The 16,689-nt window shown below is 48.5% G+C and overlaps 1 protein-coding gene across 1 annotated transcript in view; it reads left to right on the top strand.

The window, feature by feature from the left end:
• The window catches only part of ddx11 (DEAD/H (Asp-Glu-Ala-Asp/His) box helicase 11), a 76,473-nt gene that overhangs the window by 32,700 nt on the left and 27,084 nt on the right, over positions 1 to 16,689 (top strand). The window contains exons 13-19 of the mRNA XM_086008576.1: positions 131 to 175; positions 1,713 to 1,780; positions 2,728 to 2,766; positions 6,820 to 6,949; positions 11,169 to 11,303; positions 14,701 to 14,813; positions 16,603 to 16,675. Coding sequence (XP_085864702.1) covers positions 131 to 175; positions 1,713 to 1,780; positions 2,728 to 2,766; positions 6,820 to 6,949; positions 11,169 to 11,303; positions 14,701 to 14,813; positions 16,603 to 16,675 — 603 coding nt within the window. The remainder of the gene's footprint in view (positions 1 to 130; positions 176 to 1,712; positions 1,781 to 2,727; positions 2,767 to 6,819; positions 6,950 to 11,168; positions 11,304 to 14,700; positions 14,814 to 16,602; positions 16,676 to 16,689) is intronic.

Raw genomic sequence — 16,689 nt, 5'->3', positions numbered from 1 at the left:
GGATTGAACCCAGTGTCTCACCCACTGAAACATCAGGTTCCTGCCTTTATAGTCTGCTTTTTATTGTTTGTGCTTTCTTTGTGGGTTTGAACTTTTTATTCACTTTTTTTTTTATTTTATGATTAACCAGGAAAAGTTGGACAAAATCCTAACACACAGAAGATTTTTCAGGGAGGTAGGTGACTGAGTTCTTCAATGCTTTGGAGTATTCTAAGCTGCTTACTTTGAACATGTTAGAAAGACTATCCTCCCTTCAGTTATCCAGTCACTTGGACCCCACTGGTGTTCTGATAGGTGTGGAAGTTACACTGGCGGCCAATTAAATGATGCAAGGATGGCCTTTCTCGGGAGATTTTCAAGCCTGTACTCTCTGATGTATCTTCAGTGAAACCATTGTACATTTTGACTATCTGGCATACCTGTGAGTGGAAGATGTTCTGGCATTCGCTTACTTGGTACTGGGAGCAATGTGTGTTGGAGGATTGTCTCATTGGAGAGGATGTGGAGCTCTGCCTGACTGGTGGCCCGTTTGGGTGGGGTAAATGTTCTTGGTGTAAGGCAGGTCACTGCTGCTGGCCAATTGCTCTCTTGGCCGGTGGCTTTGGGGTTGTATAGAGCCTTGATCAGATGCCATCTGGAGTGCTGTGTTCAGATCTGGACACCGCACCTGAGCACGGTTATATTGGCCTCGGAGGGGGTGCAGAGCAGACTCTCCAGAATGATACCAGGGCTGAAAGGGTTCAATTAAGAGGACAGGTTGCATAAAGTTGGCTTGTATTTCCTTGAGTTTAGAAGGTTGAGGGGTGATCTAATCGAGGTGTTTAAAATTATTAGCGGAGAAGAGATTTACTAGAATGGTTCCAGGGATGAGGGACTTCAGTTATGTGGATAGACTAGAGAAGCTGGGGTTGTTCTCCTTAGGACAGAGAAGGCTAAGAGGAGATTTGCTAGAGATGTTTAAAACCATGACGGGTTTAGATAGAGTAAATAAAGCAAAACTGTTTCCAATGGCTGTAGGGTTGATAACGAGGGGGCAGAGATTTAAGGAGAGGCAACTTTTTTATATAACGAGTGGTTTGGATTTGGAATCCGCTGCCTGATAGGGTGGTGGATTCAATATTAGCCTTCAAAAGGGAATTGGATAAATGCTTGAAGGAAAAATTGCAGGGATATGGGGAAAGAGCGGGGGAGTGGGACTGACTGGTTGCTCTTCAAAAGAGCCGGCGCAGACTCGATGGGCCGAATGGCCTCCTTTTATGCTGTACTATTCTATGATTCGATAGTGTAGATAGAGAGAAACTATTTACTCTGGTGGGGAATCCAGAACAAGGCGATAGAATCTTAAAATTAGAGCTGGACCAATGAGCAGAGAAATTCGGAAGCACTTTTTCACACAAGTAGTGGAAACCTGGAACTCCCTCCCCCAAAACGCTGTGAACGCTGGGGGATAATTGGAGCCTTCAAGACCGAGATCAATAGATTTTTATTAGCTAAAGGTATCGAGGGATATGTAGCAAAAGCAGGTAAATGGAGTTGAGGTACAGTTTTGGTTCGCTATCGGAGTGGAACTCCAGTTTGCTATCAGAGCAGGCAGCTTAACAGTGGTCTTCCCAGGCCTGTACATTTAGTGTACATATGATTACTTTGATTTATGTTTAATAAATATACCTTGACTTCAAATCTCATTCTGCTTTTCTCGCGACTTTCTGAAGGCACTGAACTACAGTCAATCAATGATTTCCTCTTCCGTGCACAGTTTGACAACATCAACCTATTCAAAGTAAGTCGTGTTTATGTGCAGTGCAGTGAGGGGCACTGTTTAGTGCTGCATCCTTCTACCACACCCACCCCCCCCACCCCTCCCCTTGTGGCAGATTTGTAGTGTTGAGTAATTTGTGCTGGAACCTGCATACATGGAGCTGTCGGGTGAGGACAGGATTGGGCTCAGATCTTATGCTTCCTAAGATCAAGGTCAAGCAGCCGGCTGGCACTTATTACTGAGGCTCACAACAAGAGCCACTTAGATGAGGTGCTACTGCGGACTCATTTGGATCCATAACCCAGCAAAAGAACCAGGGGGAGATGAGACAGTTTTTTCTGTAGCGAGTTGTTATCACAGAATCACAGAAACCCCACAGTGCAGATAGAGGCCATTTCGGCCCATCGAGCCTGCACCGACACATATCCCACCCGATCCCCGTAACCCCTACACCAACACATATCCCACCCTATCCCTGTAACCCCACGTATTTAATCCCCCTGACACTAAGGGTTAATTTATCATAGCCAATCAACCTAACCCGCACATTATGATCTGGAACGCGCTACCTGAAGGTGGTGGAAGCAGATTCAATGGTAACTTTCAAAAGGGAATTGGTAAATGCTTGAAGGGGAGAAAATTGCAGGGCTGTGGGGAAAGAGCGGGGGAGTGGGACTAATTGGAGAGCTCTACCAAAGAGCCGGCACAGGCACGATTTGCCGAATGGCCTCCGTCTGTGCTGTAAGATTCTGTGATTCTAAGATGTCGGCCCCTTCAGGTGAGGAAGGGAAGAAAAGTTTGTTCAGTAACAATCAGGTGTGTTCTAGTGGTGGCTTGGGCTGAGTTATGAGCTCCCAGCATCTCCGCACTAACTGGATCATTCCCTGCCTCTTGTTTCTGTATCACTGACGTGCTGTGGATGTGAACTGCCTGTGTGGGTATTCAGTTTGCTGTCTTTTTTTAAACAGGTGCAGCGTTATTATGTGAAGAGCATGCTCAGTCGAAAGGTGAGTGCCTTTTGATGGCCACAGTTAGAGTCGGGAGTGCACATTTTCACACCTCTCTAGTCCTGCTATAGTCTGAGCAGAACTGCATGACATGCTGCCTTAGAATGTCTTACTTTCCCCTTGGGCCGGATTAGCTCATCTCGCGTGGCTGGATGTAAGGCAGCTTTTTGAAACGGGTTTGAGCGGTGTCAGTCCTGTCCTGGTGGGATCGGCCCACATCATAGAAAGGCTCCTAAACTGGCACAACGTTGGTAATCTTACTCTGAGCCCGTGCGGGTGCTGTGAACATTGGGACAAATGTTACACTGGTGCTATGGGGTCACCTGTTGAGGTTAAGGCTGAGGTGTATTGTTTGGGTTGGAATAGGAGTTTTACTTTCAGTTGAGCTGTCGTATACCTGCCCTGGAAGTGTTTGATGGGACAGTGTAGAAGGAGCTTTGCTCTGTATCTAATCTGCTGTATCTGCCCTGGGGGTGTTTGAAGGGACAGTGCAGAGGGAGCTTTGCTCTGTATCTAACCCGGGCTGTACCTGCCCTGGGAGTGTTTGAAGGGACAGTGCAGAGGGAGCTTTGCTCTGTATCTAACCCGGGCTGTACCTGCCCTGGGAGTGTTTGATGGGACAGTGTAGAGGGAGCTTTGCTCTGTATCTAACCCGTGCTGTACCTGCCCTGGGAGTGTTTGATGGGACAGTGTAGAGGGAGCTTTATTCTGTACCTAACCCGTGCTGTACCTGCCCTGGGAGTGTTTGATGGGACAGTGTAGAGGGAGCTTTACTCTGTATCTAACCCATGCTGTACCTGCCCTGGGAGTGTTTGATGGGACAGTGCAGAGGGAGCTTTGCTCTGTATCTAACCCGTGCTGTACCTGCCCTGGGAGTGTTTGATGGGACAGTGTAGAGGGAGCTTTACTCTGTATCTAACCCGTGCTGTATCTGCCCTGGGAGTGTTTGATGGGACAGTGTAGAGGGAGCTTTACTCTGTATCTAACCCATGCTGTACCTGCCCTGGGAGTGTTTGATGGGACAGTGCAGAGGGAGCTTTGCTCTGTATCTAACCCGTGCTGTACCTGCCCTGGGAGTGTTTGATGGGACAGTGTAGAGGGAGCTTTACTCTGTATCTAACCCGTGCTGTACCTGCCCTGGGAGTGTTTAATGGGACAGTGCAGAGGGAGCTTTGCTCTGTATCTAATCTGCTGTACCTGCCCTGGGAGTGTTTGATGGGATAGTGCAGAGGGAGCTTTGCTCTGTATCTAACCCATGCTGTACCTGCCCTGGGAGTGTTTGATGGGACAGTGTGAGTTACTCTGTGACTAACCCATGCTGTACCAGTGTACAAAATCACTGTGACCTTTGCCTAAATAGCATGAACTTCAAAATAATCACCGTAGGGTCAGTTCAGCAGGAACTAACAACAACGTGCTTTTATATAGCGCCTTTAACGCAATAAAACTTCCCAATGCGCATATTTAGAGCGTTATCAATAAATAAAAATTGACACCGAGCCACAGAAGGAGATATCGGGACAGATGACCAGAAGTTTGGTCAAAGAGCATCTTAAAGGAGGAGAGAGATGCTGAGAGGTTTAGTGAGGGAATTCCCGAGATTGGGGTCAAGGCAGCTGAAGGCACGGCCGCCAATGGTGGAGCGATTAAAATCAGGGATGCGCAGGGTGCCAGAATTGGAGGAGCGCGCACATCTCGAAAGATTGTAAGGCTGGAGGAGGTTACAAAGATAGGCAGGAGCGAGGCCATGGAGGGATTTGAAAACAAGGATGAAGATTTTGAAATGGAGGTGTTGCCGGACCGGGAGCCAGTGTATGTCAGCACGCTCGGGGATGATGGCCGAACGGGACTTGGTGCCAGTTTGAGATTTGGGATGAGCTCAAGTTTATAGAGGGTGGAAGCTGGGAGGCCGGTCAGGAGAGTGTTGGAATAGTCATGTCTGGAGGTAACAAAGGCATGAATGAGGGTTTCAGCAGCATATGAGCTGAGGCAGGGTCAGAGTCGGATGATGATACGGAGGTGGAAGTAGGCAGTCTTGGTGATGGAGCGGATATGTGGTCAAACACAACTGGTCAAACACAACAGCAAGGTTGCGAACGGCCTGGCTCCGCTTCAGACAGTTGCCTGGGAAAGGGATGGAAACTGTGGCCAGGGAACAGAGTTTGTGGCGAGGACCAAAGACTATGGCTTCGGTCTTCCCAATATTTAGTTGGAGTAAATTTCTGCTTGTCCAGTACTGGATGTCAGACAAGCAAAGTGACAAATCAGAGACAATGGAGGGGTCAAGAGAGGTGGTGTTGAGATAGAGCTGAGTGTTTTCAGATGATGCCGCCGAGGGGCAGCATGTAGATGAGAAATAGGAGGGGACCAAGGAGAGATTCTTTGGGGACTCCAGAGGTAACGGTGCGGGAGCGGGAAGAGAAGCCATTGCAGATGATTCTCTGGCTATGATTCGATAGGTAAGAATGGAACCAGGCAAAGGCAGTTCCACCCAGCTGGACTGAGGAGAGGCGTTGGAGGAGGCTAGTGTGGTCAGCTGTGTCGAAGGCTACAGACAGGTCAAGAAGGATGAAGAGGAATAGTTTACCACGGTCACATAAAATGTCATTTGTGACTTTGATAAGGGCCGTTTCAGCACTGTGGCGGGGGCAGTACCCCAATTGGAGGGATTCTAAAATGGAATTGCGGGAAAGATGGCCATGGCTTTAGGAGATGCCAACAGGTTCAAGAACTTTTGGAGAGTAAAGGGAGGTTAGAGATGGGATGGTAGTTTGCAAGGACAGAAGGTTCAAAGGTGTTTTTTTTTTTGAGGGGTGGTGATGACGGCAGATTTGAAGGGGGGGGGGACAGTACCCGAGGAGAGGGAACCGTTAGCAACATCAGCTAACGTGGGGGCCCGGAATGGTGGTCAGCAGTTTAGTGGGAATAGGGTCAAGGGAGCAGTAGGTGGGTCTCCTGGACAAGATGAGCTCGGAGAGAGCACGGCAGGAGATGAGATAGAATCTAGAGAAAGATGCGAGTTCAGGGCTAGGGCAGTGGGGAACATTAGGGGAAGTACTGAAGGATAGTATAGATTAGAGACGGGGCCACAACATTGTACTACTAGCTTTCTGAACCTTTGCGTGCAGGATTGCTAAATGTAGCCCTGTATGTGAAAAGCTTTGAGATGGTTGTGAGAGGTGATGGGGTGTTTATTTAAATACCAATCTTGTTGCTTTGTTTCCAGTAATGGCCCAGAACTTGGTGTCGGGGGCTTGCCGCGCGTGCAAGCCCTCGATCTGCACTCACCCTGCGCGCTGACATCTGAAGCCTGGGCCTGCTTGCATTTCCTGTGACAGGCCCGGTTCAGATGTCAGCGCGCAGTGCTTACCTGATCCAGCGGCGTAGTTAGTGCGATGTGCCGGCTGGGATCGGGTGAGCACTGTACAACCAATCAGGGGAGGGGAAGGTTCATTCATGAGTTTGAGAGTAAGAACTGTCAAACTCATGAAAACTACGGGGGCCCAAAACACTATTTAAACTTTAAATAAAAATTTAAAAAACATCCCAATCATTAAATTAAGTATAAATAACTTAAAAAAAATAATTTAAACAATAATTATTTTTTTTTGAAAAAAAAATATTTTTAATAAAAAGGGTCTAAAACTAAACTTACCTTATTGTAGATTCTTTAAAATAATAAACCTGTGGAAAAAAAATTCTAAATTACACTAAAACACCACTTACCTGTAAAAATAAATACTTACGTGTGCTTTTTACAAGCGTAAAGACCGGAGGCCTTTAGACATGCGCAAATCCCCCAAAACAGAGAAAATCCAAGACGCACGCGCTGCCCCCCTACAGTGCACGCACTAGCCTCTTCACCTCTTGGGTTAGAGGAGAGGAAATGCCGGTTTTCAGCGCATGCGCTGTGCATGCTGAAAACCGGCATTTCCTCCGGCCAGACGCGTGAGTACCCCTTCCGTACTCGCGCGTTTGGGGAGGAATTACTGCCCCAATGTGTTTGACATTGTTTGTACCACAGATATTTTACTGGCTCCCTTCATTCCTCAGCTCTTTGGGTTTGTGGAGAAGTACCAGGTTTCAGCCTCAAAACCTAACGACGCGCAGAATCAGAAAGGATCCAAGACAGCGGGTCTTGAGAATTTTCTTCAGACGCTCAATGAGAAATCCAGTGGACAAGGTCAGTGTCTAAACTCAAAGTGCCTGGTTATGATTTTTGTGGGCGTTTTTTTTTTTTACGGTGCGCTGGGGGTGAACCATCCTGTAATCTAGCTCCAGTCTCGAAGCTGGTTCACTCCTGGTGATCTACATTCAGCTTTGCGATCGCTGCCGAGATTTTTAATGAGTGTTGCTGGGCAGTAATTACCCGGCTATACCATGCACTGTCGGTTCAAGTCCGCAGGAGACTTGAGCAGGTAACTTGTTGCTTTACGAGACATAGCAGTCAAAGGGAATGAGTTGGGTGTTTGTAAATGAAATTTGATTGGATGCCATTGACGATTCATAATTTACCAGTGGCCGCTTTTGTGAATGAGCTTTCGACCATTAGAAAGTGGATCATATTGTCTAGTTCAGCCAGGATATGATCACGTAGCACCAACATTATATGTCTCCAGAATGTCTGTTCACTTACGAATAAGGCCTTTGCCATCTATGGCCTTACTGTGGACGATTGCATGGCCTTGGTGGAAACTTGGGTGATGACTCCTTGCCCCTTGCTGAGGCTTCCCTGCCTGGCTATACCTTCCACCACTTATACCGCTCACACCGCCGCAGTGATGGTGTGGCCCTTATCACCAAATCACACCTAGGTCTGTCTCCTTACTCCTTTAGCATCTTCTCCTTTGGGCACCTCACCTTGATTCAACCCCTCTTTTTCCTTTAAAATTCTTGTTTTTGCAGGCTGCCCAAGCCCCACGCCAAGTTTCTCACTGAGATATCCTCACTGCTTTCCTCCCTCCGCCTCTGCACCAAGCAACTTCTCATCCTCGGAGATTTCAACCTCCATCTCAACTCATCAAGCCCTCCCTCCTGAGTTCACTGCCCTCCTGTCCACCCTTAATGTCTCCCTCGCCCCTCTATTCAATCCTCTCAATTACAGATAAGACCATCTCTGATCACTTCCTTGTATCGCTCTCCACTCACATCCCCCTGCTCCCTCCCAACCCCACTTCAGTCTGTGTCCGCCCCTGGAAAAAACACTCCCCCCAAGTTACTTACAATGACACTTTCAAGCTCCCAACTCTCTGGCCCTCCATTCACCACAACATTTCTGCAACTACCGATCTGCACAATCACACCCTCACCTCCGCCTTTGAAGCCCTTGTCTCCATTACTCTATATCTCTCTCACTCATCCTGGTCGTTCCCCCTTGTCCAACCCTCATCTCTGTTCCCTGAAGTCCAAGGGATGCAGACTTGAACGTTTATGGTGAACAACCTATTTAGCCATTCATCGCCAGATTTGGCTGGACCACATAAAGCATTATTGTCTTCGGCCTCCGCCACAAACTCTGTTCCCCAGCCACCGATTTCATCCCCCTCCCTGGCCACCGTCTCAGGCTGAACCAGATAGTTCACAACCTTGACGCTGAGCTTCTGACGCCATATTCTCTCTCTCACCAAGACAGCCTGCTTCCACCTCCGTAAAATCACCGTCTCTGCCCCTGCTGCTGAAAGCCCATTTCAGGCCTTTGTCACCTCCAGACTCACCTATTCCAACACTCTCCTGGCCGGCCTCCCATCTTCCACCCGCCGTAAACTTCAGTTCATCCAAAACTCTGCTGCCCGAATCCTAACTCACACCCAGTCCCGTTCACCCATCACCCCCTGTGCTCACTGCCCCGTGTCCTAACTCACACCCAGTCCCGTTCACCCATCACCCCCTGTGCTCACTGCCCCGAATCCTAACTCACACCCAGTCCCGTTCACCCATTACCCCCTGTGCTCACTGCCCCGTGTCCTAACTCACACCCAGTCCCGTTCACCCATCACCCCCTGTGTTCACTGCCCCGTGTCCTAACTCACGCCCAGTCCCGTTCACCCATCACCCCCTGTGCTCACTGCCCGAATCCTAACTCACACCCAGTCCCGTTCACCCATCACCCCCTGTGCTCACTGCCCCGTGTCCTAACTCGCACCCAGTCCCGTTCACCCATCACCCCCTGTGCTCACTGCCCCGTGTCCTAACTCACACCAAGTCCCGTTCACCCATCACCCCCTGTGCTCACTGCCCCGTGTCCTAACTCACACCCAGTCCCGTTCACCCATCACCCCCTGTGCTCACTGCCCCGTGTCCTAACTCACACCCAGTCCTGTTCACCCATCACCCCCTGTGCTCACTGCCCGTGTCCTAACTCGCACCCAGTCCCGTTCACCCATCACCCCCTGTGCTCACTGCCCCGTGTCCTAACTCACACCCAGTCCTGTTCACCCATCACCCCTTGTGCTCACTGCCCGTGTCCTAACTCGCACCCAGTCCCGTTCACCCATCACCCCCTGTGCTCACTGCCCGTGTCCTAACTCACACCCAGTCCCGTTCACCCATCACCCCCTGTGCTCACTGCCCCGTGTCCTAACTCGCACCCAGTCCCGTTCACCCATCACCCCCTGTGCTCACTGCCCCGTGTCCTAACTCGCACCCGGTCCCGTTCACCCATCACCCCCTGTGCTCACTGCCCCATGTCCTAACTCACACCCGGTCCCGTTCACCCATCACCCCCTGTGCTCACTGCCCCGTGTCCTAACTCACACCCGGTCCCGCTCACCCATCACCCCCTGTGCTCACTGCCCCGTGTCCTAACTCACACCCGGTCCCGTTCACCCATCACCCCCTGTGCTCACTGCCCGTGTCCTAACTCACACCCAGTCCCGTTCACCCATCACCCCCCTGTGCTCACTGCCCCGTGTCCTAACTCACACCCAGTCCCGTTCACCCATCACCCCCTGTGCTCACTGCCCCGTGTCCTAACTCGCACCCAGTCCCGTTCACCCATCACCCCCTGTGCTCACTGCCCGTGTCCTAACTCACACCCACTCCCGTTCACCCATCACCCCCTGTGCTCACTGCCCCGTGTCCTAACTCACACCCAGTCCCGTTCACCCATCACCCCCTGTGCTCACTGCCCCGTGTCCTAACTCACACCCAGTCCTGTTCACCCACCACCCCCTGTGCTCACTGCCCGTGTCCTAACTCGCACCCAGTCCCGTTCACCCATCACCCCCTGTGCTCACTGCCCCGTGTCCTAACTCACACCCAGTCCCGTTCACCCATCACCCCCTGTGCTCACTGCCCCGTGTCCTAACTCACACCCAGTCCCGTTCACCCATCACCCCCTGTGCTCACTGCCCCGTGTCCTAACTCACACCCAGTCCTGTTCACCCATCACCCCCTGTGCTCACTGCCCGTGTCCTAACTCGCACCCAGTCCCGTTCACCCATCACCCCCTGTGCTCACTGCCCGTGTCCTAACTCACACCCAGTCCCGTTCACCCATCACCCCCTGTGCTCACTGCCCCGTGTCCTAACTCACACCCAGTCCCGTTCACCCATCACCCCCTGTGCTCACTGCCCCGTGTCCTAACTCACACCCAGTCCCGTTCACCCATCACCTGTGTTCGCTGACCTGCAATGGCTCCTGATCCAGCAATGCCTCGATTTTAAAAATAAATAAATAAATTCTCATCCTTATTTTCAAATCCCATGGCCTTGTCCCTCCCTATCTCTGGAACCTCCTCCAGCCCTACAATTCTGTGTTCCTCCAACTCTGTACATCCTCCATTCCCTTCACCCCACCATTGGCAGCCGTGCCTTCAGCTGCCTCGGCACTAAGCTCTGAATTCCGTCCCTCCTGGGAACCTACCTCTTTAACCAAACTCCTCGTCACCTGTCCTAATCGATCTCGGTATCTGATTTCACCTCTGAAGTGCCTTGGGACATTTTCCTACGTTCAAGGAGCTATATAAACACAAGCTGTTGTGTTGCTTTGTATAAGCTACATTACTATCAGTCGCCCTGGGATGAAGTGTACATGTTGTGGATTTGGGTGAGAACAGACTGCCTCCACCAGGGTCAGTCTGTGACCCTCGCTGTTCACACCCACACACAAACTAGCCACTTAGCTGTGTTGTGGACAGCGCCATGGGCCTGCAGCAGAGCGCGCCAGTTGGCACCTTCAGAGTAGGAGCAGAGCAAACTGGAGGAAACATTGGATTGGCCGGGTGAAAGGCAAGAATGAAATGGGGATGGGAGAGGCAAAAGTGATGGTTAGGATTTATCTTGAGTATTGTAAGATATTTCAATACATTTCTGGAGTTTAAATCCGCCCATTTCTGGTGGATGGACCAAGGTGCTAAAGTTCCTGTTTGTGTTTTTATCAATTTTTTTTTGCTTATTTTGCAGTTACACCCCATGACCAGGGAGAGGCCCTAGAGAAGGAACAACCTGCCCTGGCGTCACCGATGATGCACATTGAGGGCTTTCTCTTTGCCCTGACGAATACTAACAAGGATGGGCGAGTGGTCGTTCAGAGACACGGTGGGAATAAGTGTCCAAGCCTGTAAAAGTCCCAGATCTTTCAGTAATTCGGTTTATTTTGGTGGGAAGAGAAAATGCAATCACATTATTCGCTCTTTGCTGTTCAGTTACCTTCTGTTCAAATCACTCCACCTCTGCTGGAGTTCATAGCTCGTTCTCTGAATGTCCCTGCGCCAGATTGGTACCTCCCAGGGCACTACTGTCTTGCCCACCCTGTCTCACCTTTTGTCCAATCCTATCACTTTACTGATGATTCCATTCTGCAGTCTAACCTCCCTTGAGATTACGCACTTTTTCTGTCCTCCATTCCTCTTGCAGTGCGGTTACTCAACGATTACATCTTGATCAGCTCCGTGCCCTTGGATAAGGAGTGAAAATACTTCCATCAGCCCTTCTGTGAGAGTTTCTTCATATCCCCAAGTGACCTCTTACCTTTAAACCCATCCCAAGTGCTTTGTTTGTTGGCACTCTCGGTCTCACTAGCTCCTCTGAGCTGTAATCATATCGCCATTGCTGAAGCTGCTTCCAACAGCTTCCCTATTTGTGCCAAATGCTTTTTCCATGTCAAAAGCTCTTAACTCTATAAAACCCAAGTCCATCCATCCAAGACTTCAGTGCTACTGCTGTATCTGGGGAGGCTCCTCCAACATCTCCCACACCCCTGGATGGGATACAGGGAAAACTGTCATGTGATAGAGGATCCCTTTCTCACTCCAATCCCCCTCTCTATCGTAATCTTTTCTTTTTCCTCTCTATTTATATCAATGCCTCTCTATCTATCTCTCTCTACCTATCTCTCTTTTTTTTAATATATATTATATATCTCTATATCTATCTTTCTCTCTCTCCATCTTTCTCTATCTATCTCTCTCACTTGCATTAGTGCTACTGTAATCCTTGCTCCTCTGAACTGTCTGCTCTTGTTCCTCCTTAGTTCCAAACATTCTACCTAATGTCCCCTTTCTCCTCCCTGCACCCCACTTTGTTAAAAGATTCTCTTTCTCTACCTCCTTCTTTCCTAGTACCTCAAAAGCCTGCAACTCCTCTCTTCACTTCCTCCTACAATCTGCAGGCTTTTAAAACCTCAGCTGGTGTTCCCAAATCCTGAGTTTTGCTGTCTTCTTTTCTACTGTTGTTGGCCACGCGAGGGTCCTTCAGTAAGGGCCTATGGTTCCTGAACGTGAGGTAAGTGCTTTCTTATCCGTGAGTCCCAGGAGGATGTGGTGGTTACATTTTTCTGTCAATGCACATTACCATTCTCTGAGGGTTTGGAGGATTTATATGCACTTTCCTCAGGAGAGTTGATGGATTTGGCAAAATCCACAACTGGGGAGATTGTGCACGCCGGCATGAGGAAAGTCTGGCTCTGAGGAGCTGAATGGCACTTTTTGTCGGAGGTGCCGTCTGTCGAATGAGGCGTTAAACCGAGGCCCTGCCTGCCCCCTCAGGTGGATGTAAAAGACGCCATGGCACTATTTTGAATAAGAGCAGGTGAGTTCTCCCCGGTGTCCTGGCCAAAATTTGTATCTCAAACAACACCGAAAACAGATTATCTGGATATTATCTCATTGCTGTTTGTGGGAGCTTGCTGTGCGCAAATTGGCTGCTGCGTTTCCTACATTACAACAGTGACTGCACTTCAAAAGTACTTTATTTGATAAAGCTAGGTCATGCCTGACAAATCTGATTGAATTTTTTGAGGAGGTGGCTAAAGTAGTGCACAGGGGAATGTCTATGGATGTTATTTGTATGGACTTCCAGGAGGTATTTGATAAAGTTCCACATAAGAGCCTGTTGGCTAAGGTAGAAGCCCATGGAACTGAGGACAAATTATTGACCTGGTTAGGAAATTGGCTGAGCGGCAGGAGACAGAGAGTAGGGATACTGGGCAGGTTCTCTAGTTGGCAGGGTGTGACTAGTGGTGTCCCGCAGGGATCTGTGTTGGGGCCTCAACTATTCACAGTATTTATTAACGACTTGGATGGAGGTATAGAAAGTCACATATCCAAATTTGCCGATGACACAAAGATAGGCGGCATTGTAGAAAGTGAAGATGAAAGCATAAAATTACAAAGGGATATTGATAGATTAAGTGAACAGGCAAAACTGTGGCAAATGGATTTCAACATAGGCAAATGTGAGGTCATCCACTTTGGACCTAAAAAGGATACAACAGGGTACTTTCTAAATGGTGAAAGGCTAAAAACAGTGGAAGTCCAAAGAGACTTTTTGGGGGGGGGGGGGGGCAGTCCAGGTACATAGATCATTAAAATGTCATGAATAGGTACAGAAATTAATCAAAATGACTAATGGAATGCTGGCCTTTATATCTAGAGGACTGGAGTACAAGGGGGTAGAAGTTATGCTGCAGCTGTACAAAGCCCTGGTTAGACCACACCTGGAGCACTGGGAGCAGTTCTGGGCACCACACCTTAGGAAGGAGATATTGGCCTTGGAGGGAGTGCAGCGTAGGTTTACCAGAATGATACCCGGACACCAGGGGTTAAGTTACGAGGAGAGATTACACAAAGTAGGGTTGTAGTGCCTAGAATTTAGAAGGTTAAGGGGTGATCTGATTGAAGTTTTCAAGATATTAAAGGGAACGGATGGGGTAGATAGAGAGAAACGATTTCCGCTGGTTGGGGATTCTAGGACTAGGGGGCATAGTCTAAAAATCAGAACCAGACCTTTCAGAAGTGAAATTAGGAAACACTTCTACACACACAGGGTGGTAGAAGTTTGGAACTCTCTTATGCAAATGGAAATTGGTGCTAGATCAATTAATTTTAAATCTGAAATTGATAGCTTTTTGTTAACCAAAGGTATTAAGAGATATGGGGCAAAGGCAGGTATATGGAGTTAGGTCGCAGATCAGCCATGATCTCATTGAATGGCAGAACAGGCTCGAGGGGCTGAATGGCCTCCTCCTGTTCCTATGTTCCTACTTCATTAGCTGTAAAGAGCTTTGGGACGTCCTGAGGTCATGAAAGGTGCTATAGAAATGCAAGTCTTTCTTTCTTTTAAAGGCATTGGGCCCTGCTGGGTGGTGGTTTGTTCCACAGACCCTGGTCGTCCTCCAGTACCTTCCTCAACTGTTCCTCCTTCATGTGTGAGGCTAGGCTGAGTGTTGGCGGGCTCTTCGACCAACTGGCTCCATTCTCAGCCAGCATCCAGACATGTATTTTCCAACAGGGGTCACAGGATCGAAATCCGGAACCATGCTCACCATGTCCATCAGTATCTGAAAGAGAAAAGCCAAGTCAATGTCTTGCATGGGGATTCTTCAAAAGAACCAAATGATTGGTGTGGAGGAGCAAACCAGTGTCTTGAACTGATTGGTGCAAAGTTTTGTTTTGAGCTGGGGTTATGTTTAAACTTTGTTCTGTCTGTCCTACAGGTACGGTGTCCCAGAGCAGCCTGAAGTTCCTGCTGCTGAACCCGGCAGTCCACTTTGCTGAGGTAGTGAAGGAGTGTCACGCAGTGATCATCGCTGGAGGCACAATGCAGCCGGTAAGGGCTTCCTGTTGCTGCACGCACGTGCTTCGAGCTAGAGAGACTCTGCTTCCTCCCTGATTGATTCTCTCTCCCCTCATTCGATTTCATCTGCATGAATTGAGTCAAATTATTTTCACTTCCCTCACCATATATGTACAGTTACCCCCCGGCAGCTCCGGGCTAAGGAGGGCAATTCATTTTGCATTCGGCTCCTGATCGATATCCAGTGATTCCTGCCAGAAATTGTGTGTGTGTGATCTCTCATGAAGGGTGAGCAGCAGGAGTAGGCCATTCAGGCCCTTCGAGCCTGCTCCGCCATTCAGTGAAGATCACAGCTGATCTTCTACCTCAACTCCACCTTCCCACACTATCCCCATACCCCTTGGTTCCCTTAGTATCCAAAAATGTATCCGTCTTAGTCTTGAATATACTCGACGACTGAGCATCCACAGCTCTCTGGGGCAGAGAATTCCCAAGATTCACAGCCCTCGGAGTGAAGAAATTTCTCCTCGTCTCAGTCCTAAATGGCCGACCCCTAGTTCTAGACTCCACAGCCAGGGGAAACATCCTCCCAGCATTTACCCTGTCAAGCCCCTTAAGAATTTTATATGTTTCAATGAGATCACCTCTCATTCTTCTAAAATCCAGGGAATAAAGGTCCATTCTGCTCAATCTCGCCTCATAGGATAATCCCCCAATCCCTCCCCCCATCCCAGGAATCAGACTAGTGAATCTTTGTTGCACTCCCTCTAAGGCAAGTATATTGTTCCTTGAGTAAGGAGACTAAAACTGTACACGGTACTCCAAGTGTGGTCTCACCAAGGCCCTATGTAATTGTAGTAAGACCTCTTTACTCTTATACTCCAATCCCTTTGTAATACAGGCTAACATACATTTGCTTTCCTAATTGCTTGCTGTACCTGTATGTCAACTTTCTATGATTCATGTACAAGGACACCCAGCTCCCTCTGAATGCCAACATTTCCCAATCTCTCACCATTTTAAAAAATACTCTGTTTTTCTGTTCTTCCTTTTAAAAAAAAAAAAAAAAGTATAAAACTGCACATTTCCCCACATTATACTCCAGCAGTCACCTTGCCCACTCACTTAACCTGTCTATATCCCTTTCCAACCACTTTGCGTCCTCCTCACAACTTACTTTCCCACCTAGCTTTGTATCGTCAGCAAACTTGGATACATTACACTCGGTCCCCTCATCTAAATCATTGATATAGATTGTAAATAGCTGAGGCCCAAGGGCTGATCTTTGCGGCACCCCACTAGTTATAGCCTGCCAACCCGAAAATGACCTGTTTATTACTACTCCCTGTTTTCTGTCCATTTTGTTGCTCTTTACCAATTTCTTGGTCATCCTTTGCTGAATTCTAAAATCCTCCCAATCCTCAGGCTTACTAATTTTTTTGGCAACATTATAAGCCTCTTCCTTTCATCTAATACTATCCTTAACTTCTCTTGTTAACCACGGTTGGACCATTTTTCCTGTGGGGTTTTTATTCCTTACGGGACTATTCCTTGTTGCGAATTATAAATTATTTCTTTAAATGTTTGCCATTGCTTATCTATCGTCATCTTTTAATATCGATTCCCAATCTACCTTAGCCAATTTGCCCCTTATACCTACATAGTTTGTTGAGGGAGATGAGGAGTTGCACAATATTGAGGTGCTGCAAAAGAATGAGATAGAGTAGGCAACAGTGCAGCAAGTCTTAATCACAACACCGCGAAGAGAAGGAAGCTGTTACAGATCTCACAAAACACAAGGTATTTCTGATTTTGTTGCTAGGTGGCAGACTTCAAAGACCAACTCCTGTTAGCATCGGGTGTCTCTGAGGACAGACTGGCTGAATTTTCATGTGGTGAGTCCAGACTG

This window comes from Somniosus microcephalus, chromosome 16 (genome assembly GCF_052327205.1).
Source record: "Somniosus microcephalus isolate GS21.2 chromosome 16, FLI_Smic_1.0, whole genome shotgun sequence".
In the NCBI taxonomy this organism is placed as follows: Eukaryota; Metazoa; Chordata; class Chondrichthyes; order Squaliformes; family Somniosidae; genus Somniosus; species Somniosus microcephalus.
The sequence above is the reverse complement of the archived record's forward strand: the minus strand, read 5'-3'. Positions and strand labels throughout refer to the sequence as shown.